Source organism: Lethenteron reissneri, chromosome 29, assembly GCF_015708825.2.
Source record: "Lethenteron reissneri isolate LAM-NWPU_2019-01 chromosome 29, ASM1570882v1, whole genome shotgun sequence".
Taxonomy (NCBI): domain Eukaryota; kingdom Metazoa; phylum Chordata; class Hyperoartia; order Petromyzontiformes; family Petromyzontidae; genus Lethenteron; species Lethenteron reissneri.
In genome coordinates this window covers 1,201,388-1,216,407 of record NC_083807.1, presented here as the reverse complement: position 1 = coordinate 1,216,407, position 15,020 = coordinate 1,201,388, and the positions used below count along the sequence as shown (strand labels likewise).

Below are 15,020 nucleotides of genomic sequence, written 5' to 3'. Positions count from 1 at the left end.
ACACATGATGGCTCGTCGAGGCGGGGAATCACCGTCATCGTCACATAGACATTTATAGCCAAATACTCTAAACGCAATGTTCATTAAACATGCGGAAGGAAAAAATGGAGCGCTCGGAGAAAAATCCCCGTGCCCCCTTGTCCCCACGCCCCCCTTGTCACCGTGCCCCCCTCGTCCCTGCTCCCCCCTCGTCCCCACCCCCCCTCGTCCCCACCCTCCCTCGTCCCCATGCCCCCTCGTCTCCCACGTCACCCTGGCACTCTGCGTCGTCCCAGCATCACACCTTGATGATTGAGCTGCACGTTCCTGATGATGAGGCTTGGGTAAGAACCAGTGGAGTTGTATAATGTAAAAAATTCATTCGTGTTCAACTCCTGACCGTCCTTGAACCACGCCACGTTCTCGTTGGACTTCAGGATGCGGTCGTACGTCATGTTCACACTCTCGCGGGGCTTTGGGTTCATGTTATGGAACGTTATCCCGTAACCTTCAGGGGTCAACAGGAAGAGAGAGCATGTGTCAACCGAGAGTCTAAGGGGTCACTGCGTCTCTGTGTGTTCACGTGAGTATACGTGGCAGTGCGGTGGTTAGCGTGCTGCACTACGAACCTGGCGGCCCGAGTTAGATTCCCGCTCACTACAAATACCAGCGCCGATTATCTGAACCGGTTCTGGGACTCGCCCAGGTCGACTCAGTCTCAAATGAGCACCTGGTGCAGTGTGCAGCATCGCCAATGGGGAGACAAAGGCGGCCGGGCGTGGCGCTGTCCACCCACCCCTTGGCGTGGTGCCGTTTAGGCCTTCACAGTTCGCTCGCTAACAGAACTTGCCCCATCAGCCTGTTGAAGGCGATACGGTGGGGGGGGGGGGGGGGGTCTTTCTCCTTATGGGTATAGGTAAGAAGCAGTGTGTACACGTGTGTCTCCGTGCGTGCGTGCGAGCACACTCACGTGTCACGTAGAAGCCCACGTCAATGCTGCTGTTCACGTTATGCTTGTCGATGGCGAGCCAGCAGCTGTACGTCCGCGGCTGTTCCACATCCTCCCACGACACGGTGTGGTTCCAGCACGTGATCCCAGACGTGTTGTGAAAGACTGCGGAGGTGGGGGCGGTGGTGGTGGAACGGGGGTGCGAGGGGGAGGGCAAATTGTAAAGGGGAGGACAATGTATTGCTTGTGTAGAGTTTGTGCGGGATGGTGCACGTCCGGGTTATGGTTGAGTATGGGCGGGGTGGCGGCACGTGAGGGTTGAGTAGGCCCAAGGAGAGAGGGGTGCTGGGAAGGATGGCAGGCAAAGGGGATTGGCGGAGGACCCCATTGCCAGTGTCAAGATAATAATAAACAGTGGACGGCTTTGACCTGGCCTGGTTACAAAGCAGGATGTGTTAAGGTGTTCACACACCAACTGGCCACCTATAACGAGGCATCAGGTCTGCATTCACAATCACACATACTCGTGGTCAAACATGCAAACTAATATGCATATATATTCTTGGTTCTTTTGGTAAAGTCACATAGAAGGGAAATAATAAAATAATAAAAATATTAAACAAGAAAAATTCTCACGACAGCAAGATGATGATTGCTTGTGTTGCAGTCGAAACGTCGTGAGAATTTTTCTTGTTTTATATTTTTATTATTTTATTATTTCCCTTCTACGTGACTTTACCGAAAGAACCAAGAATATGAATCCCTGCAGTCACGAAAGCTTTAAATCAAAATTTAATATGCATATGTTTTATGGTACTGGAAATTCAATTTTTTGGGGGGTTCATAAAAACGCACATTTCGCGTTCGGAGTGTCTACCCGTGGGCAGCAAGCGCCACCGTACCGCTCGCAGACTTCCTACGTGCCCCGTTTAAAAGGGGCACATTACAGAACTAGGCGCCCCGTGCGCAGCGTCGCGCGAGCGTCGTCTTCTTAGCCCACCTTGGCTGTTGTTCAACACTTGGTCCGCCACCTTCCACGTGACGGTGTAGTTGTACTGGCGGTTTTCACTCGTGTTGAAGCAGCAGGGGAGCTGCCTCGTCTTCCCGCTCTGCAGGGTGACCCCGCCGGCCGGGCCGAGCCCCCAAGGGGCCTTGAGCAGCACGGGAGCCGGCACGGTGATGACGTCGTAGTAAATGACGTCGGACAAATTGAAGGAGCACCGGTACTCGCCTGCAAGGAGCGGTCGATGTTGTTGCCACCGATCGCGGTCGAGAGGCACTCGTTACATTCGGACGCGTCGCCACCATTGTCATTGTTATCCTCTTTGTAGCCACTGCGATCGTTATCATCGTCATCGTCGTCATGGCAGTCGTCGTCTTGGCAGTCGTCGTCGATAGGAGTCGCAGGCAAGGGGAGTCGCAGGTAAAAGGGCCGCTGTTGTGCTCCTCAAGTCAAAGAGAATTCCTGCTCCAATGGCCATCGAGGCACTGGTGCTCATCTCCCGTTAACAGGCCTGAGCTAGTGGTGGAAATCCCACATTGCTATGGCGGGGGAGAGTCTATCCATGGTACAACCGCTGTTGACTTCTCCACAGAGTGGCGCTCGCATCGTCGGCCCCAGAGCGAGGGATGACGGACCGAGTGAACCCCCCCCCCACCCCCCGCCAGGGTGTGAACTCGCACCGTTCCGACTGCGGAGCCGCTCGCTCGACCGCAGAGCCGAGCCGCTGCGACGCTCACCCTAACAGCGGTGGCGAGCGGTGGGACGGTATTATCATCCCTGTACCTGCACGCGCCCGACCCATGTTGCTCACCTTGGTTCGTCTGTAGCACGTGATCGAAGGTGAGAGTCACCCCTTTCTCCAGCAAGTTCGACCAATGGGTCTGATTTCCTTCTGCGATGCCGCTGCCCGTCCACATTCCATTAGTTGCGTCCCTGTCCTCCAGGCTGCACTGCAGCACGAGCCGAGCTCCCACAAGTAGGCTGTCCATACTCTGGTTCTTAATCATTCCTGCACATCGCATCACCATCATTATCAGCATCACCATCATTGTTATCAGCATCGTCATCATCAGCATCGTCATTATCATCATCAGTATCCGCATCATCATCAGTATCCGCATCATCATCAGTATCCGCATCGTCATTATCATCATCAGTATCCGCATCATCATTATCAGCATCATTATCAACATCATGATTATTAGCATTATCATCAGCATCATCATTAACAGCGTCATCATCATCAGCATCCTCATTATCAGCGTCATCATTAACAGCGTCATCATCATCAGCATCATCAACATCATCATTATCAGCGTCATCATCATCAGCATCATCATCAGCATTATCATCAGCGTCATCATTATCAGCATCATCATCAGCATCATCATCAGCGTCATCATCGCGGGACGAGACAGTCCCAGCGACTTGAGACTCGCTACGTACACGCTGTGACAGCACAGTGAGTTAGTGCTACGCCGCGCTACGAACCCGGCACCCAGAGTTCGATTCCCGCTCATAACCAACACCGTTGACAGTGATCTGAACCGGCCCTGGGCCTCCCCTAGCTCGACTCAGCCTCAAATGAGTACCTAGTGCGGTGTGTAAACACCGTCACTCGGTACGGAGCCAACCGTGCTAATCAGAGGTGCGGCCCGCAGTATTAACCAGGGCGGCCTAGCCACGCGTGATGATCGCTCATCATCGAAGTGGCTGGTATCATCGTCATCATCACCGTACGCGGGAATCATTGATCGTAACAGCAAAATAATCTAAACGTGCGTTGACTCGAGACGGGGGGGTAAAACCGGAGGAAACCGGAGAACAATCGACGGCGACCACCACGCATAGAGAGAGAAAACACGAAGTCGTGTGCTCGGTGGCAGATGACGGGGAGCTCTGCATGCTGTTATGAGCTACCCGTCGGAGGCCGTCGGACTGCGAGGGGGGCGGCGTACATAACGAGAGAGTGAGCGCGAGAAAAGGAGCGAGAGAATGAGCGAGAGAGAGAGCGAGCGAGCGAGCGAGCGAGAGAGTGAGCGAGAGAGCGAGTGAGCGAGAGAGCGAGCGAGCGAGGGCAACATAAAGCCCCGTTTAAAAAAAAAAAAAAAATTTACGAAATGATGAACGAAACAAAGTGCCGAATACACCGAGCATCTTCTTGTTTCCATTGATCGTAAAAAAAAAAGAGAGAACACGCGGAGAGAGAGAGAACACGCGGAGAGAGAGAGAACACGCGGAGAGAAGGCGAACACGCGGAGAGAGAGAGAACACGCGGAGAGAGAGAGAACACGCAGAGAGAGAGAGAACACGCGGAGAGAGAGAGAACACGCGGAGAGAGAGAGAACACGCAGAGAGAGAGAGAACACAGAGAGAGAACACACGGAGAGAGAAATGCACTGCAGGCGTCGCAGGGTCCGGGATCGAACCCACCACTTCCTGGGCACCAGGCGAAGGAGACAACGTCTACGTCGCCGCCGTGGCGAAGCCGATTCGCGTGAGCGGCCAGTGAGACCTACTTTACCTGTCTTCAAGATCTCCAGGATTTCCATCTGGTCTGTGCTCATATTGTTCTTAAGGAGGACATTAATCACACTCTTTGTCTTGTTAGCGACCTCTTGCAAGGTGAGGTTGTCACCCAAGATCTCGTATTCAACGATGACGCTGCCTTTCCTGCAAAGAAATAACAATCAATCATTCACTTGATGACGCTCCTGTGACCAACGTGGTTCCCGCCATACGAATGTGACATTTCCACCACTGGCTCAGGACGTTAGTTGGACATGACCAACGGAGACAAATGGACATTTGAACATGTGCTGTGCAGTTGACTTCATCTGCAAACGTGGCCCTCAACCCTTGCAGGAAGTAGAAACAACATGGTGGGTGAGGACGTGAGCTGGTTCCACAGCTGAGTGATCAGTGGCTCAACGTGGTTTCATGCCACGAGTCGCTTTTACTGGTAGGAACCTCCTGGTTACACCAGCCCACAGGGGATTATTGTGTCCGTCCGTCCGTCGTGCATCCAAAAATGGGAGGGGTGGGGCTGGGTGGAGAGGGGAGGGTGGGGAGGGGCTGGGTGGGGAGGGACTGGGCGGGGAGGGGCTGGGCGGGGAGGGGAGGGTGGGGAGGGGCTGGGTGGGAAGGGTGGGGCTGGGTGGGGGGTGGGAGGGGTGGGGCTGGGTGGGGAGGGGCTGGTCACCCCGTGGTGCCCTTATAAAACTCAACGTTTAACCTACTCACACCGGCTTGTGCCCGCCCTCACAGTCGGCTATATTTGCGGAATACACCACACCGCCATTGACCCTGGCCATTGACCGAGCAACCCGACGTTCCTACCAGCTCCCTCCGCAGGAATGTGTTGTAGGAACGTCAGATTAGCAAATGTAACCGAATGATTGTTTTTTTATCGTCACCCTCGTGAACATTATCATCATCATCGATGTTTGCATAACACTCGCAGGAAGTCAGCAGGGGGCTTGTCCTGTGTTTAAAAACCACCCCCGTCATTGGAAGGTCGAATGTCCACTCCTGGTTCAGGGCTGCCGTACGGAAAATGGCATTGGCCCACGCTCACTCAAGCACGGGCGTGCTTGATGGGTCAATTGTAAAAGTGTCCCTTCTCGGCTCCTCATCGCCTGCACTCGGGAGCGTGCGTGCAGAAGCCGTAGCTTGACCAGCTGAGAACTTAAAGAGATTAACAGAGACACACGTAGATGGACATACAGAGAGAGTGACAGACATACAAGACATGCAGAGAGATGGACATACAGAGAGACATACACACCGAGAGACAGGGACATACAGAGAGACAGACGTACAAGAGTGAGAGAGGCAGACAGACCAGGCAGCGAGGCAGTGAAAGAGATGTACAGGGCAAATAAATAGATGTAGGGAGACAGACCACACATACGTACCGAGACAGACAGACAGATCAGACATATCGAGAGACAGACAGCCAGAGAGAAGTGCTAACAGAGCGACAGACACGCCATGACGGGTGACGCACACAGACAGACGTGGACAGAGCAGGCAAGCACAGATATGGGGCAGACCACACAGACACGGACAGACTATACAAACAATTAGACGAGCATCCAACCATGACATCTCTCCTTTGCAAACCATTATAGCCACTCAGCTAATGTTGGCACATGCAAGTGATTGCACGTTGTGTGATAGAGACAAGGGCTGCGCTTTGTGTTCAAGGTCGGAGATACAACTGCCACGGGAAGTTTGCACTGATATTGTTGTTCGACCATACTTCAAAACACTGGTCAGTGACGGCTGTTGGGGGGGGGGGGCAGGGGGCCTGGGTACAGGACCGGTTCAGATTATCATTCGCCACTGATTTTAGTCACGGCCGGGGAATCGAACTTGGGTCGCTGAGTTCTCAGTGCCGTACGCAAAATCACTGCGCCACCACTCTGCACTGTTCGGTCTGCCCTGCCCTGCTCGACGAGTTTGTTTTTACACGCTTTTATTATTACACGCTTTTATTATCACACGCTTTTATTATTACACGCTTGTATTATTACACGCTTTTATTTAACTCACTCTGTCTGTTGTTGTTGTCGTTGTCCTCAAATCTTGTAACTCAATTTTAACCCACTTCCCAATGTGGTATCGACTGCAAACTTGGTATACTGATGACAATACGATATTCTATCATGGAGATAGCCAACATTCTAAAGGGGTCCGGATGTAGAGTGGGGGGGGGGGCAGGAAACTATAAATACTATTACATCAGGTATGAAAAAGACTATTAGCAAATATGCACTGTTAGCTACATACACCTGCAGAGACAACAGCTACATACACCTGCAGAGACAACAGCTACATGTACCTGCAGAGACAACAGCTAGATGTACCTGCAGAGACAACAGCTAGATGTACCTGTAAAGACAACAGCTAGATGTACCTGGAAGGCATCGCGCAGCTAACGTGCATTTATAACCACTCGTGCCCTTCATGGGAGCAATAGCGAACGAAGCTCCGGGGGACACGTGCAGCACACTCACTTGAATCCAAGTATCCGGATCCCCCGGAACGTCGACCCAATTTTCGCGTACTCCCCTATGAGCTGTGAACGGGGAGAGAGCGGTGTGTTACAGCTCGTCAGGTGGTGCGTGGCGCTGGCGCGTGGTGGTGGTGGCGCGTGGTGGTGGTGGTGCGTTGTGGTGGTGGCGCGTGGTGGTGGTGGTGGCGCGTGGTGGTGGTGCGCGTGGTGGTGGTGGTGCGTGGTGGTGGTGGTGCGTTGTGGTGGTGGCGCGTGGTGGTGGTGGTGGCGCGTGGTGGTGGTGGCGCGTGGTGGTGGTGGCGCGTGGTGGTGGTGGTGCGTTGTGGTGGTGGCGCGTGGTGGTGGTGGTGGCGCGTGGTGGTGGTGCGCGTGGTGGTGGTGGTGCGTGGTGGTGGTGGTGCGTTGTGGTGGTGGCGCGTGGTGGTGGTGCGCGTGGTGGTGGTGGCGCGTGGTGGTGGTGGCGCGTGGTGGTGGTGCGCGTGGTGGTGGTGGTGCGCGTGGTGGCGCGTGGTGGTGGTGGTGCACACGTGGGAACAGTGAAAGGCGACGGTGCGATGCGACAGCTAAGCACGTCACCGTACGCCCACCTCCTTCCTTTGCAGTCCATCGCCAGGCGGCGTCCTTCTTGTTCCCACCACCACAACAACAACAACCAAAGTGCGCCGACCTGTCCCCAGCTCCGATTGTTTCCCTTCGCGTGTGCGCCGCTGACCGGCGCCCCGCGGCGAGCTGCCTGCCCGCTGAGTCTCGCTCGGCGCTGGCGGCGCGGCATGAGGAAGTTGTCCAAGAGGTGGGGTCGCTTTGCATAGCAGTTCGTGTGTGCGTGCGTGTACGTGGGAGCGTGTGTGCGTGCGTGTGTGTGAATGTACATGAGTGTGTGTGTGTGTGTGCATGAATATACGTGAGTGCGCATGCGTGAATGTACGTGTGTGTGTGAATATATGTGAGTGCGCATGTCTGTGTGAATATACGTGAGTGCGCGTGTGTGCGTGTGTGTGTGTTGGCGACGAGCGGGAATCGAATTCGGGTCACCGGGTTCATAGCGCAGCGCGCTAACCAACACACTACCGCTCCCCACTGTGTGTGTGCGCAAACACTCAACGTTCTAACCGCTACACCACACACACACACACACTAACACAGCAACACACACACACACTAACACAGCAACACACACACACTAACACAGCAACACACACACACACTAACACAGCAACACACACACACACTAACACAGAAACACACACACACACTAACACAGCAACACACACACACACTAACACAGCAACACACACACACACTAACACAGCAACACACACACACACTGACACAGGAACACACACGCACACTAACACAGAAACACACACACACACTAACACAGCAACACACACACACACTAACACAGCAACACACACACACACTAACACAGCAACACACACACACACTGACACAGGAACACACACGCACACTGACACAGGAACACACACACACACTAACACAGCAACACACACACACTAACACAGCAACACACACACACTGACACAGGAACACACACACACACTGACACAAGAACACACACACACACTAACACAGCAACACACACACTGACACAGGAACACACACACACACTGACACAGGAACACACACACACACTGACACAGGAACACACACACACACTAACACAGCAACACACACACACACTGACACAGCAACACACACACACTGACACAGCAACACACACACACTGACACAGCAACACACACACACACTGACACAGGAACACACACACACACACTAACACAGCAACACACACACTGACACAGGAACACACACACACACTGACACAGGAACACACACACACACTGACACAGGAACACACACACACACTAACACAGCAACACACACACACACTGACACAGCAACACACACACACTGACACAGCAACACACACACACACTGGCACAGGAACACACACACTGACACAGGAACACACACACTAACACAGCAACACACACACACACTGACACAGGAACACACACGCACACACCCAGCAGCATTAGCAGACCCTTGCCTTGGCGCTACTCACAATAATAAGGATCTCGCTTTCCAACTTCTTGTATTCGGCCGAAGTGGGATCCTTCAAGTCATCCGTGAAATCTTTCGCCATCCTCAACGACGTCTTAAAGGAACCTGTGCAGCAGAGAGGACAATGACCCTCTCACAGACCCTCAACCCCCCCCCGCCCACAGCGGGAAGGGAATAGTTTCACACAACATCCGCGCCTGATCCACCATCCCTCGTTGCTGCTGCTGCTGCTGCCTCCACAGCGCTGTGCCACTCCAGGCAGCCGCGAGCAGCGGCAGCAGCAGCGTAGTCACCACCGCACGCTTTAAAAGGGGGCGCCGCGGTCACTTGAAACATAAAAAAAATTTTGGGTTAAATCTCGTAAAGTTAAATGTGCCGTTAAACCCGCCACCACCCGACACAGACCATTAGCAAGGTTTGGGTTTAACGACACATTTATACTTACGCGATCTAACCCCAAGGGCATTTATTACGGATAATATTGGTGGCGAAAGCCCGACTACTGCTACGTGTCCAACACACGTGGAACGCATCGTGTCAAGTTCGATCAGAGCCCGTGACGCCGTGGCCTGCGGTTTTTGTTTGCTCGCCCTCTATCGACAACATAATCTGCTTTGCCTCTCGTGGGGGGCTATTTGGAAGGGGGGGGGCGAGGTGTTTGGAGGGGGGCATGTCCAGTCGTGACTCCGACGTCAGCCGTAGCGGCGCGCGTGGTTCCCGGGACCCCCCCCCCGCGACCCTGAGGGTCGTGGCGGCCCCCCCGGTGCTCGTTCAACGGCGCCCCCCACCCCCACTCCCCCCCGTATTTTGAGGGCTCCGCGGAATGGTCCCCCCCGGGGTCCCCCCCCCCCCCCCGTGGACTCACTCGTGGGTGGAGGGAGAGAAGGGGTGATCGGCTTCACTGTGGTCCTTGCCGTCGTGGTGGTCACCGTTGTTGTTGGTGTTGTTGTTGGTGTTGCTGTTGTTGGCGTTGTTGTTGGCGTTGTTGTTGGTGTTGTTGTCGGCGTTGTTGTTGTTGGCGTTGTTGGCGTTGTTGTTGTTGGCGTTGTTGTTGGCGTTGTTGTTGTTGGTGTTGTTGTTCGCGTTGTTGTTGGCGTTGTTGTTGGCGTTGTTGTGGTTGGCGTTGTGGGTGCTGTGGTGGTTGGCATGGTGGTCGTGACGTTGGGCGTCGTCGTGACGTTGGGGGTGGTTGTGACGTTGGGGGTGGTTGTGACATTGGGGGTGGTTGTGACGTTGGGCGTCGTTGTTGACGTTGTGGGTGCTGTCGTGGTTGGCATGGCGGTCGTGGCGATGGGGGTGGTTGTCGATGTGGTTGCAGGGGGCGGCGCGCTGCACTGGAAGGGGTCCGCGGGTGCTCCCCGGACGCAGCTGCACCCCTGCGGGGCTCCCCAGGGGTCCGAGGGGCAGGGCCCCAGCGCCTGGCAGGTGGAGGTGTCCCACAGCAGCCCCGCTCCGCACCGACACTGCGTCTCGTTGCCTTGGGGGACACACTCTGAGAAGGGGGCCAGGGGGGGGGGGGTGAGATAGAGGTGGTGGTGATGAAGATCATGACTGCGGTGGTAGTTATGGTGATGACGGTTACGGTGGACAGAGTGGTGGTGGTGTTGGGTGACACTGATCGTGATGATGGTGATGACGATCATCATGATGACGATCGCTGTGGCGCGGGTGAAGGTGGTGGGTGGCGATGGTAGTCATGATGACGATTACGATCGGATTATACAAGATGATGATGATGGTGGTGGTGGTGATGATGACGCGGGAGACAGTCATGGCGAGTGACGCGTGAAGCATCATACGAAGTGGTAGCAGCGGCATCAATATCATGAGTAGTGCCGTCATCATCATCATGAGTAGTGTCGTCATCATCATGAGTAGTGCCGTCATCATCATCATTAGTAGTATCATCATCATCATGAGTAGTGCCATCATCATCATCATCGTCGCGCACAGGGCCACCCAGAGGCAGGGGCTGGAGGGGCCATCACCCCCACGCGTCACGCAGGGGCCCCACACCGCGCCTGGGGGTGGATGAAGGAGGAGGCCCCACGTAGCAATCTGGCCCGGGCGTCAAGGGACGTCTGGGCGTAACCTGATCGCTAAAACGCGCACACACCACGTGCACACACACACCCCGCACACACACACACCACGCCACGCACACGTGCACACACACACACCCCGCACACACCATGCACACACCCCGCACACACCACGCACACACACCGCAGACACACACCCCGCACACACCACGCACACACACCACACACACACCCCCCGCATACGTGCATACACACACCCCGCACACACCACGCACACACACCGCACACACACACGTGCACACACACACCCCGCACACACCACGCACACACACCCCGCACACACCACGCACAGACCCCGCACACACCACGCACACACCATGCACACACCCCGCACACGTGCACATGCACACCCCGCACACGTGCACACGCACACACCACGCACACACCCCGCACACGTGCACACGCACACCCGCGCGGGCACACACCGCTGATGAGCACGGGATCGGTGATGTTGACGTAGCTGCCGTTGAAGGATGACGGAGGGAGGTTGAGCAGAAGGTTGATGAAGGCTTGTTTGTCAAAGAACTCGTCCGTGGTGGAGATCTCGAGCTCCAGCAGGAACGACTGCGTCGGGGCCGCTGCCGACAGAGACCACAGTCACCATAGAGCACGAACCAAAGACAAAGGTCCCCCGCGTAGCCTTAACGAACTGTTGGGGCAAGTGCTGTTGGCGAGTAGCACCTACGAAGGCCACCACACGAGGGGTTGGGTGGCCAGCACGACGCCCGACCGCCTTTGTCTCCCCATTATCAAAGTTTACACACCGCTCTCGGTAAGTATTTGAGGCAGAGTTGACCTAGGGGAGGCCCACGACCGGTCTAAATAATCGTCACTGATGTTGGTGGCCGTGAGCGGCAAACGAACTCGGGTCGCCGGGTTCGTAGTGCAGCGTAGCGCTAACCCCCCCCACCCAAGTTGTTTTTACCAGGTGCTGTTCATGACGAACGTGCGGATTTGTGTTTTTATCTGACCGCCATAGCAGTCCCTTTGTGTTTTTGCTTTCGTGTTGTCGTTTTAGCTTTTAGTTTGTGAGAAAAAAAAAACAGGAGACGCGTTTGGAGGCGTTACCTCGTGCGACCCGCGCTGCGCGTGCACCCTCCACGCTCCCTGCAGCCTGCGGGGGGCACCGGGAAGAGACGAGAGGAGGACGTGTCAGCAGGACTCGTTACGCACGGCACGTGACCTCGTTACGCACGGCACGTGACCTCGTTCCGCACGGCACGTGACCTCGTTCCGTACGGCACGTGACCTCGTTACGCACGGCACGTGACCTCGTTCCCCACAGCACGTGACCTCGTTCTGTACGGCACGTGACCTCGTTCCCCACGACACGTGACCTCATTCCGCACGGCACGTGACTTCATTCCGCACGACTGTCGACCACGTGTGGGTGGTTGGTGGTGTTGGCAGTGGTGCTGGGTGTTACGGCGATGGTGGCTATTGGGGTATTGGTGATGATTACAATGGTTATGGTAGAGGTTTGTGGATAATGATGATGAGGAGGTGGTGGTGCTGCATCGTCATGATCATGTCATCAATCCCCGCACCTCCCATTAGCAGGGTTGGCTACGTACGGTGCGAAAGAAGTTCTACACACATGCATATACATAATCATAATCATGTTATCATCACGATCATGTCATCATCGTCGACAACATTTATATCATCATTGTGCACAAACAACAAATAACTCAACACATCCGTCAATCGCACCGTGGCCTTAAAAGGAGACGTATAATCGGCGACATTTTGGGCAGCAGCCTTTCTTCAAAGCACATCATTGAGATGTGTTGCAATGTGTGCACCCCTGGCAGCGCAGTGATTTGTTTCATCACGCTGAGTGTGATCTATGATGTATATGATTGATGCTGTGTGATGTCCATTAAATTACTGATTTATCGCCAGTCTGCGGGTACTCAAGAACATGACATGCGCAACACAATACAAAGAAAAAGATCCCCGTATAGCTTTTCACCGGCTCTGGGGGCAAGTGCTGTTAGCGAGTAGCACCTATGAAGGCCGGCACGGCACACGAGAGGACGGGTGTCCAACCACACGTACGGCCGCCTTTGTCTCCCCAGTGCTGATGCCTACACACTGCACCGTGTATTCATCGAAGTCTGAGTCGACCGAGGGGAGGCACGGGACCGGTTCGAACATTCCCCACCGGATGTCGGCCGTGAGCGGCAGTCGGGGTGGCTGGGGTTCGCGACACTGCCGCCCCCCCCCCCCCCATGCCGTGCGTGTTTCGCCCGTCGTGCCAGGCGTCTCCGACTGGCTCGACGGGTTTCGCGCCCGGCACGAACTCGCTCGCATTCTTGACGCCCCCTGTCTCTTTTGTCGGACTAGCCCGGGGAGGCGGAACGGGGTTGTCGTAAATAGAAAAAACCACCGTCGCCCACACAAGGCACATGTCTACATGGCTCGCGGGAATGCCGTCGTTCAACATCTCATCGGCCGTGGTCGATCCACCGCTGGATGTAAATCGCCCGTTCGGTACCCGCTTCGCACGCGAGCGGCTCATTTCATGGCTCCATCTCCCCATTCGTGCGCGTTCCGTCCCTTGGCCGCCGCTCCGTTATGAACCTCGACCATCGGCCGTGGTCACTCCCCCGTGCCCACCGTTCTCAACAGTGCGAGTGGCGATGTCATTCACCTGCGTGTGCGTTTCCTAATGCACGCCTTTAGCAACCACTTTGTACGTCTTCCGTGCCTGGCAAGGGCTCAAACGAACGCTACCTCGCGGCCATGCCCCACGGTATCAGCAGCAGCAACATGGTTACCATCATTAGCAGCATCAACAGCATGGTTATCATCATCATCATCAGCAGCAGCAGCAGCAGCAGCGTGTTTTCGGATATTGTCGTTAATTGTTTCACAAACTAAACGCAATTATGTTGCTTATTATATTTAACGCCTCATCTCCTCCTCTACAGGGTGGTCCAGATGTCTTGTAACCCCCCCCCCCTAATTAATTGACCCCAAACATTGTTTTTGTTCATTTTAATATCCATTTCTATTTAAAATAAACCTTACCTTTAAAATATTACGTTTTAGATAATTAAATGGGGGTCAAAAGACACCCGGACCACTCTGTTACACGTTGTGTGATGCTGCCAGTCGTAGTACCCCGTTCCTGTGCTAACCACTGTGATCAGTGCAGCGACTCCCCGCACATTGCGGCAGTGAAATGAGCACCAACCCCGCTATGAAGGCTCAGCAGCAGCAGCAGCAGCAGGGCCGGGGTGATCCGGGCGAGTCGCTCCATCGATCTCCGGGCGAGGCTCGTGGGGTTCACAGATCTCGACTCCAAGGACCTCCTTGACCTCCTCGCCTCCTGGTTGCGGAACCCAGGAGTTACTCTGTTGGTGACGGACAACATACGCGGAATACTCTTTGGATGTTTCGGTAAAGTCACGTAAGTGAAAAAAATATATAAAAAAACAACTAAATTAAATCACGACGTTTCGGGCGCAACACGAGCGCCTGCCATCAGGTGGGGACAACCAGAGCGAAAACAGCTGCTGAGGTATGCCGAAGAGATGGCTCTAACAAGGGTTTATATAGCTGACTTTACCGAAAGAACCAAAGCGTATGGATCCTTGCAGTCACGAATACTTTGCATCTAGAAAGAAGCGGAATATATATACACATTTTTTATTACTAAATCACGATTTACTGAGCAAAGCCTGACAATACCGAGTGGCCGGTAACAACAGCACCGTTAACATTGCAATAAATGAGAGTTCGTAGGTTACTTAGATTTAGCGAGGTGATGATGAGAACTGGGGAAATGATGCGACGCATCGAAACTCCAAAGTGGGGGCGAACACGCAGAACGAGAAGTGGTGTGACCTGGGGTGTGGTGAGTGGGTGAGCGAG

The 15,020-nt window shown here is 54.6% G+C and overlaps 1 protein-coding gene across 1 annotated transcript in view; it reads right to left on the bottom strand.

The window, feature by feature from the left end:
* LOC133349070 (adhesion G protein-coupled receptor F5-like) overlaps positions 1-15,020 on the bottom strand; it is a 48,167-nt gene that overhangs the window by 26,026 nt on the left and 7,121 nt on the right. The window contains exons 3-13 of the mRNA XM_061562208.1: positions 14,341-14,500; positions 12,207-12,252; positions 11,564-11,716; positions 9,902-10,528; positions 9,038-9,141; positions 6,953-7,014; positions 4,456-4,604; positions 2,743-2,940; positions 1,929-2,159; positions 950-1,093; positions 284-487 (exon numbers count right to left, since the gene is read on the bottom strand). Coding sequence (XP_061418192.1) covers positions 284-487; positions 950-1,093; positions 1,929-2,159; positions 2,743-2,940; positions 4,456-4,604; positions 6,953-7,014; positions 9,038-9,141; positions 9,902-10,528; positions 11,564-11,716; positions 12,207-12,252; positions 14,341-14,406 — 1,984 coding nt within the window. The 5' untranslated portion in view covers positions 14,407-14,500. The remainder of the gene's footprint in view (positions 1-283; positions 488-949; positions 1,094-1,928; positions 2,160-2,742; positions 2,941-4,455; positions 4,605-6,952; positions 7,015-9,037; positions 9,142-9,901; positions 10,529-11,563; positions 11,717-12,206; positions 12,253-14,340; positions 14,501-15,020) is intronic.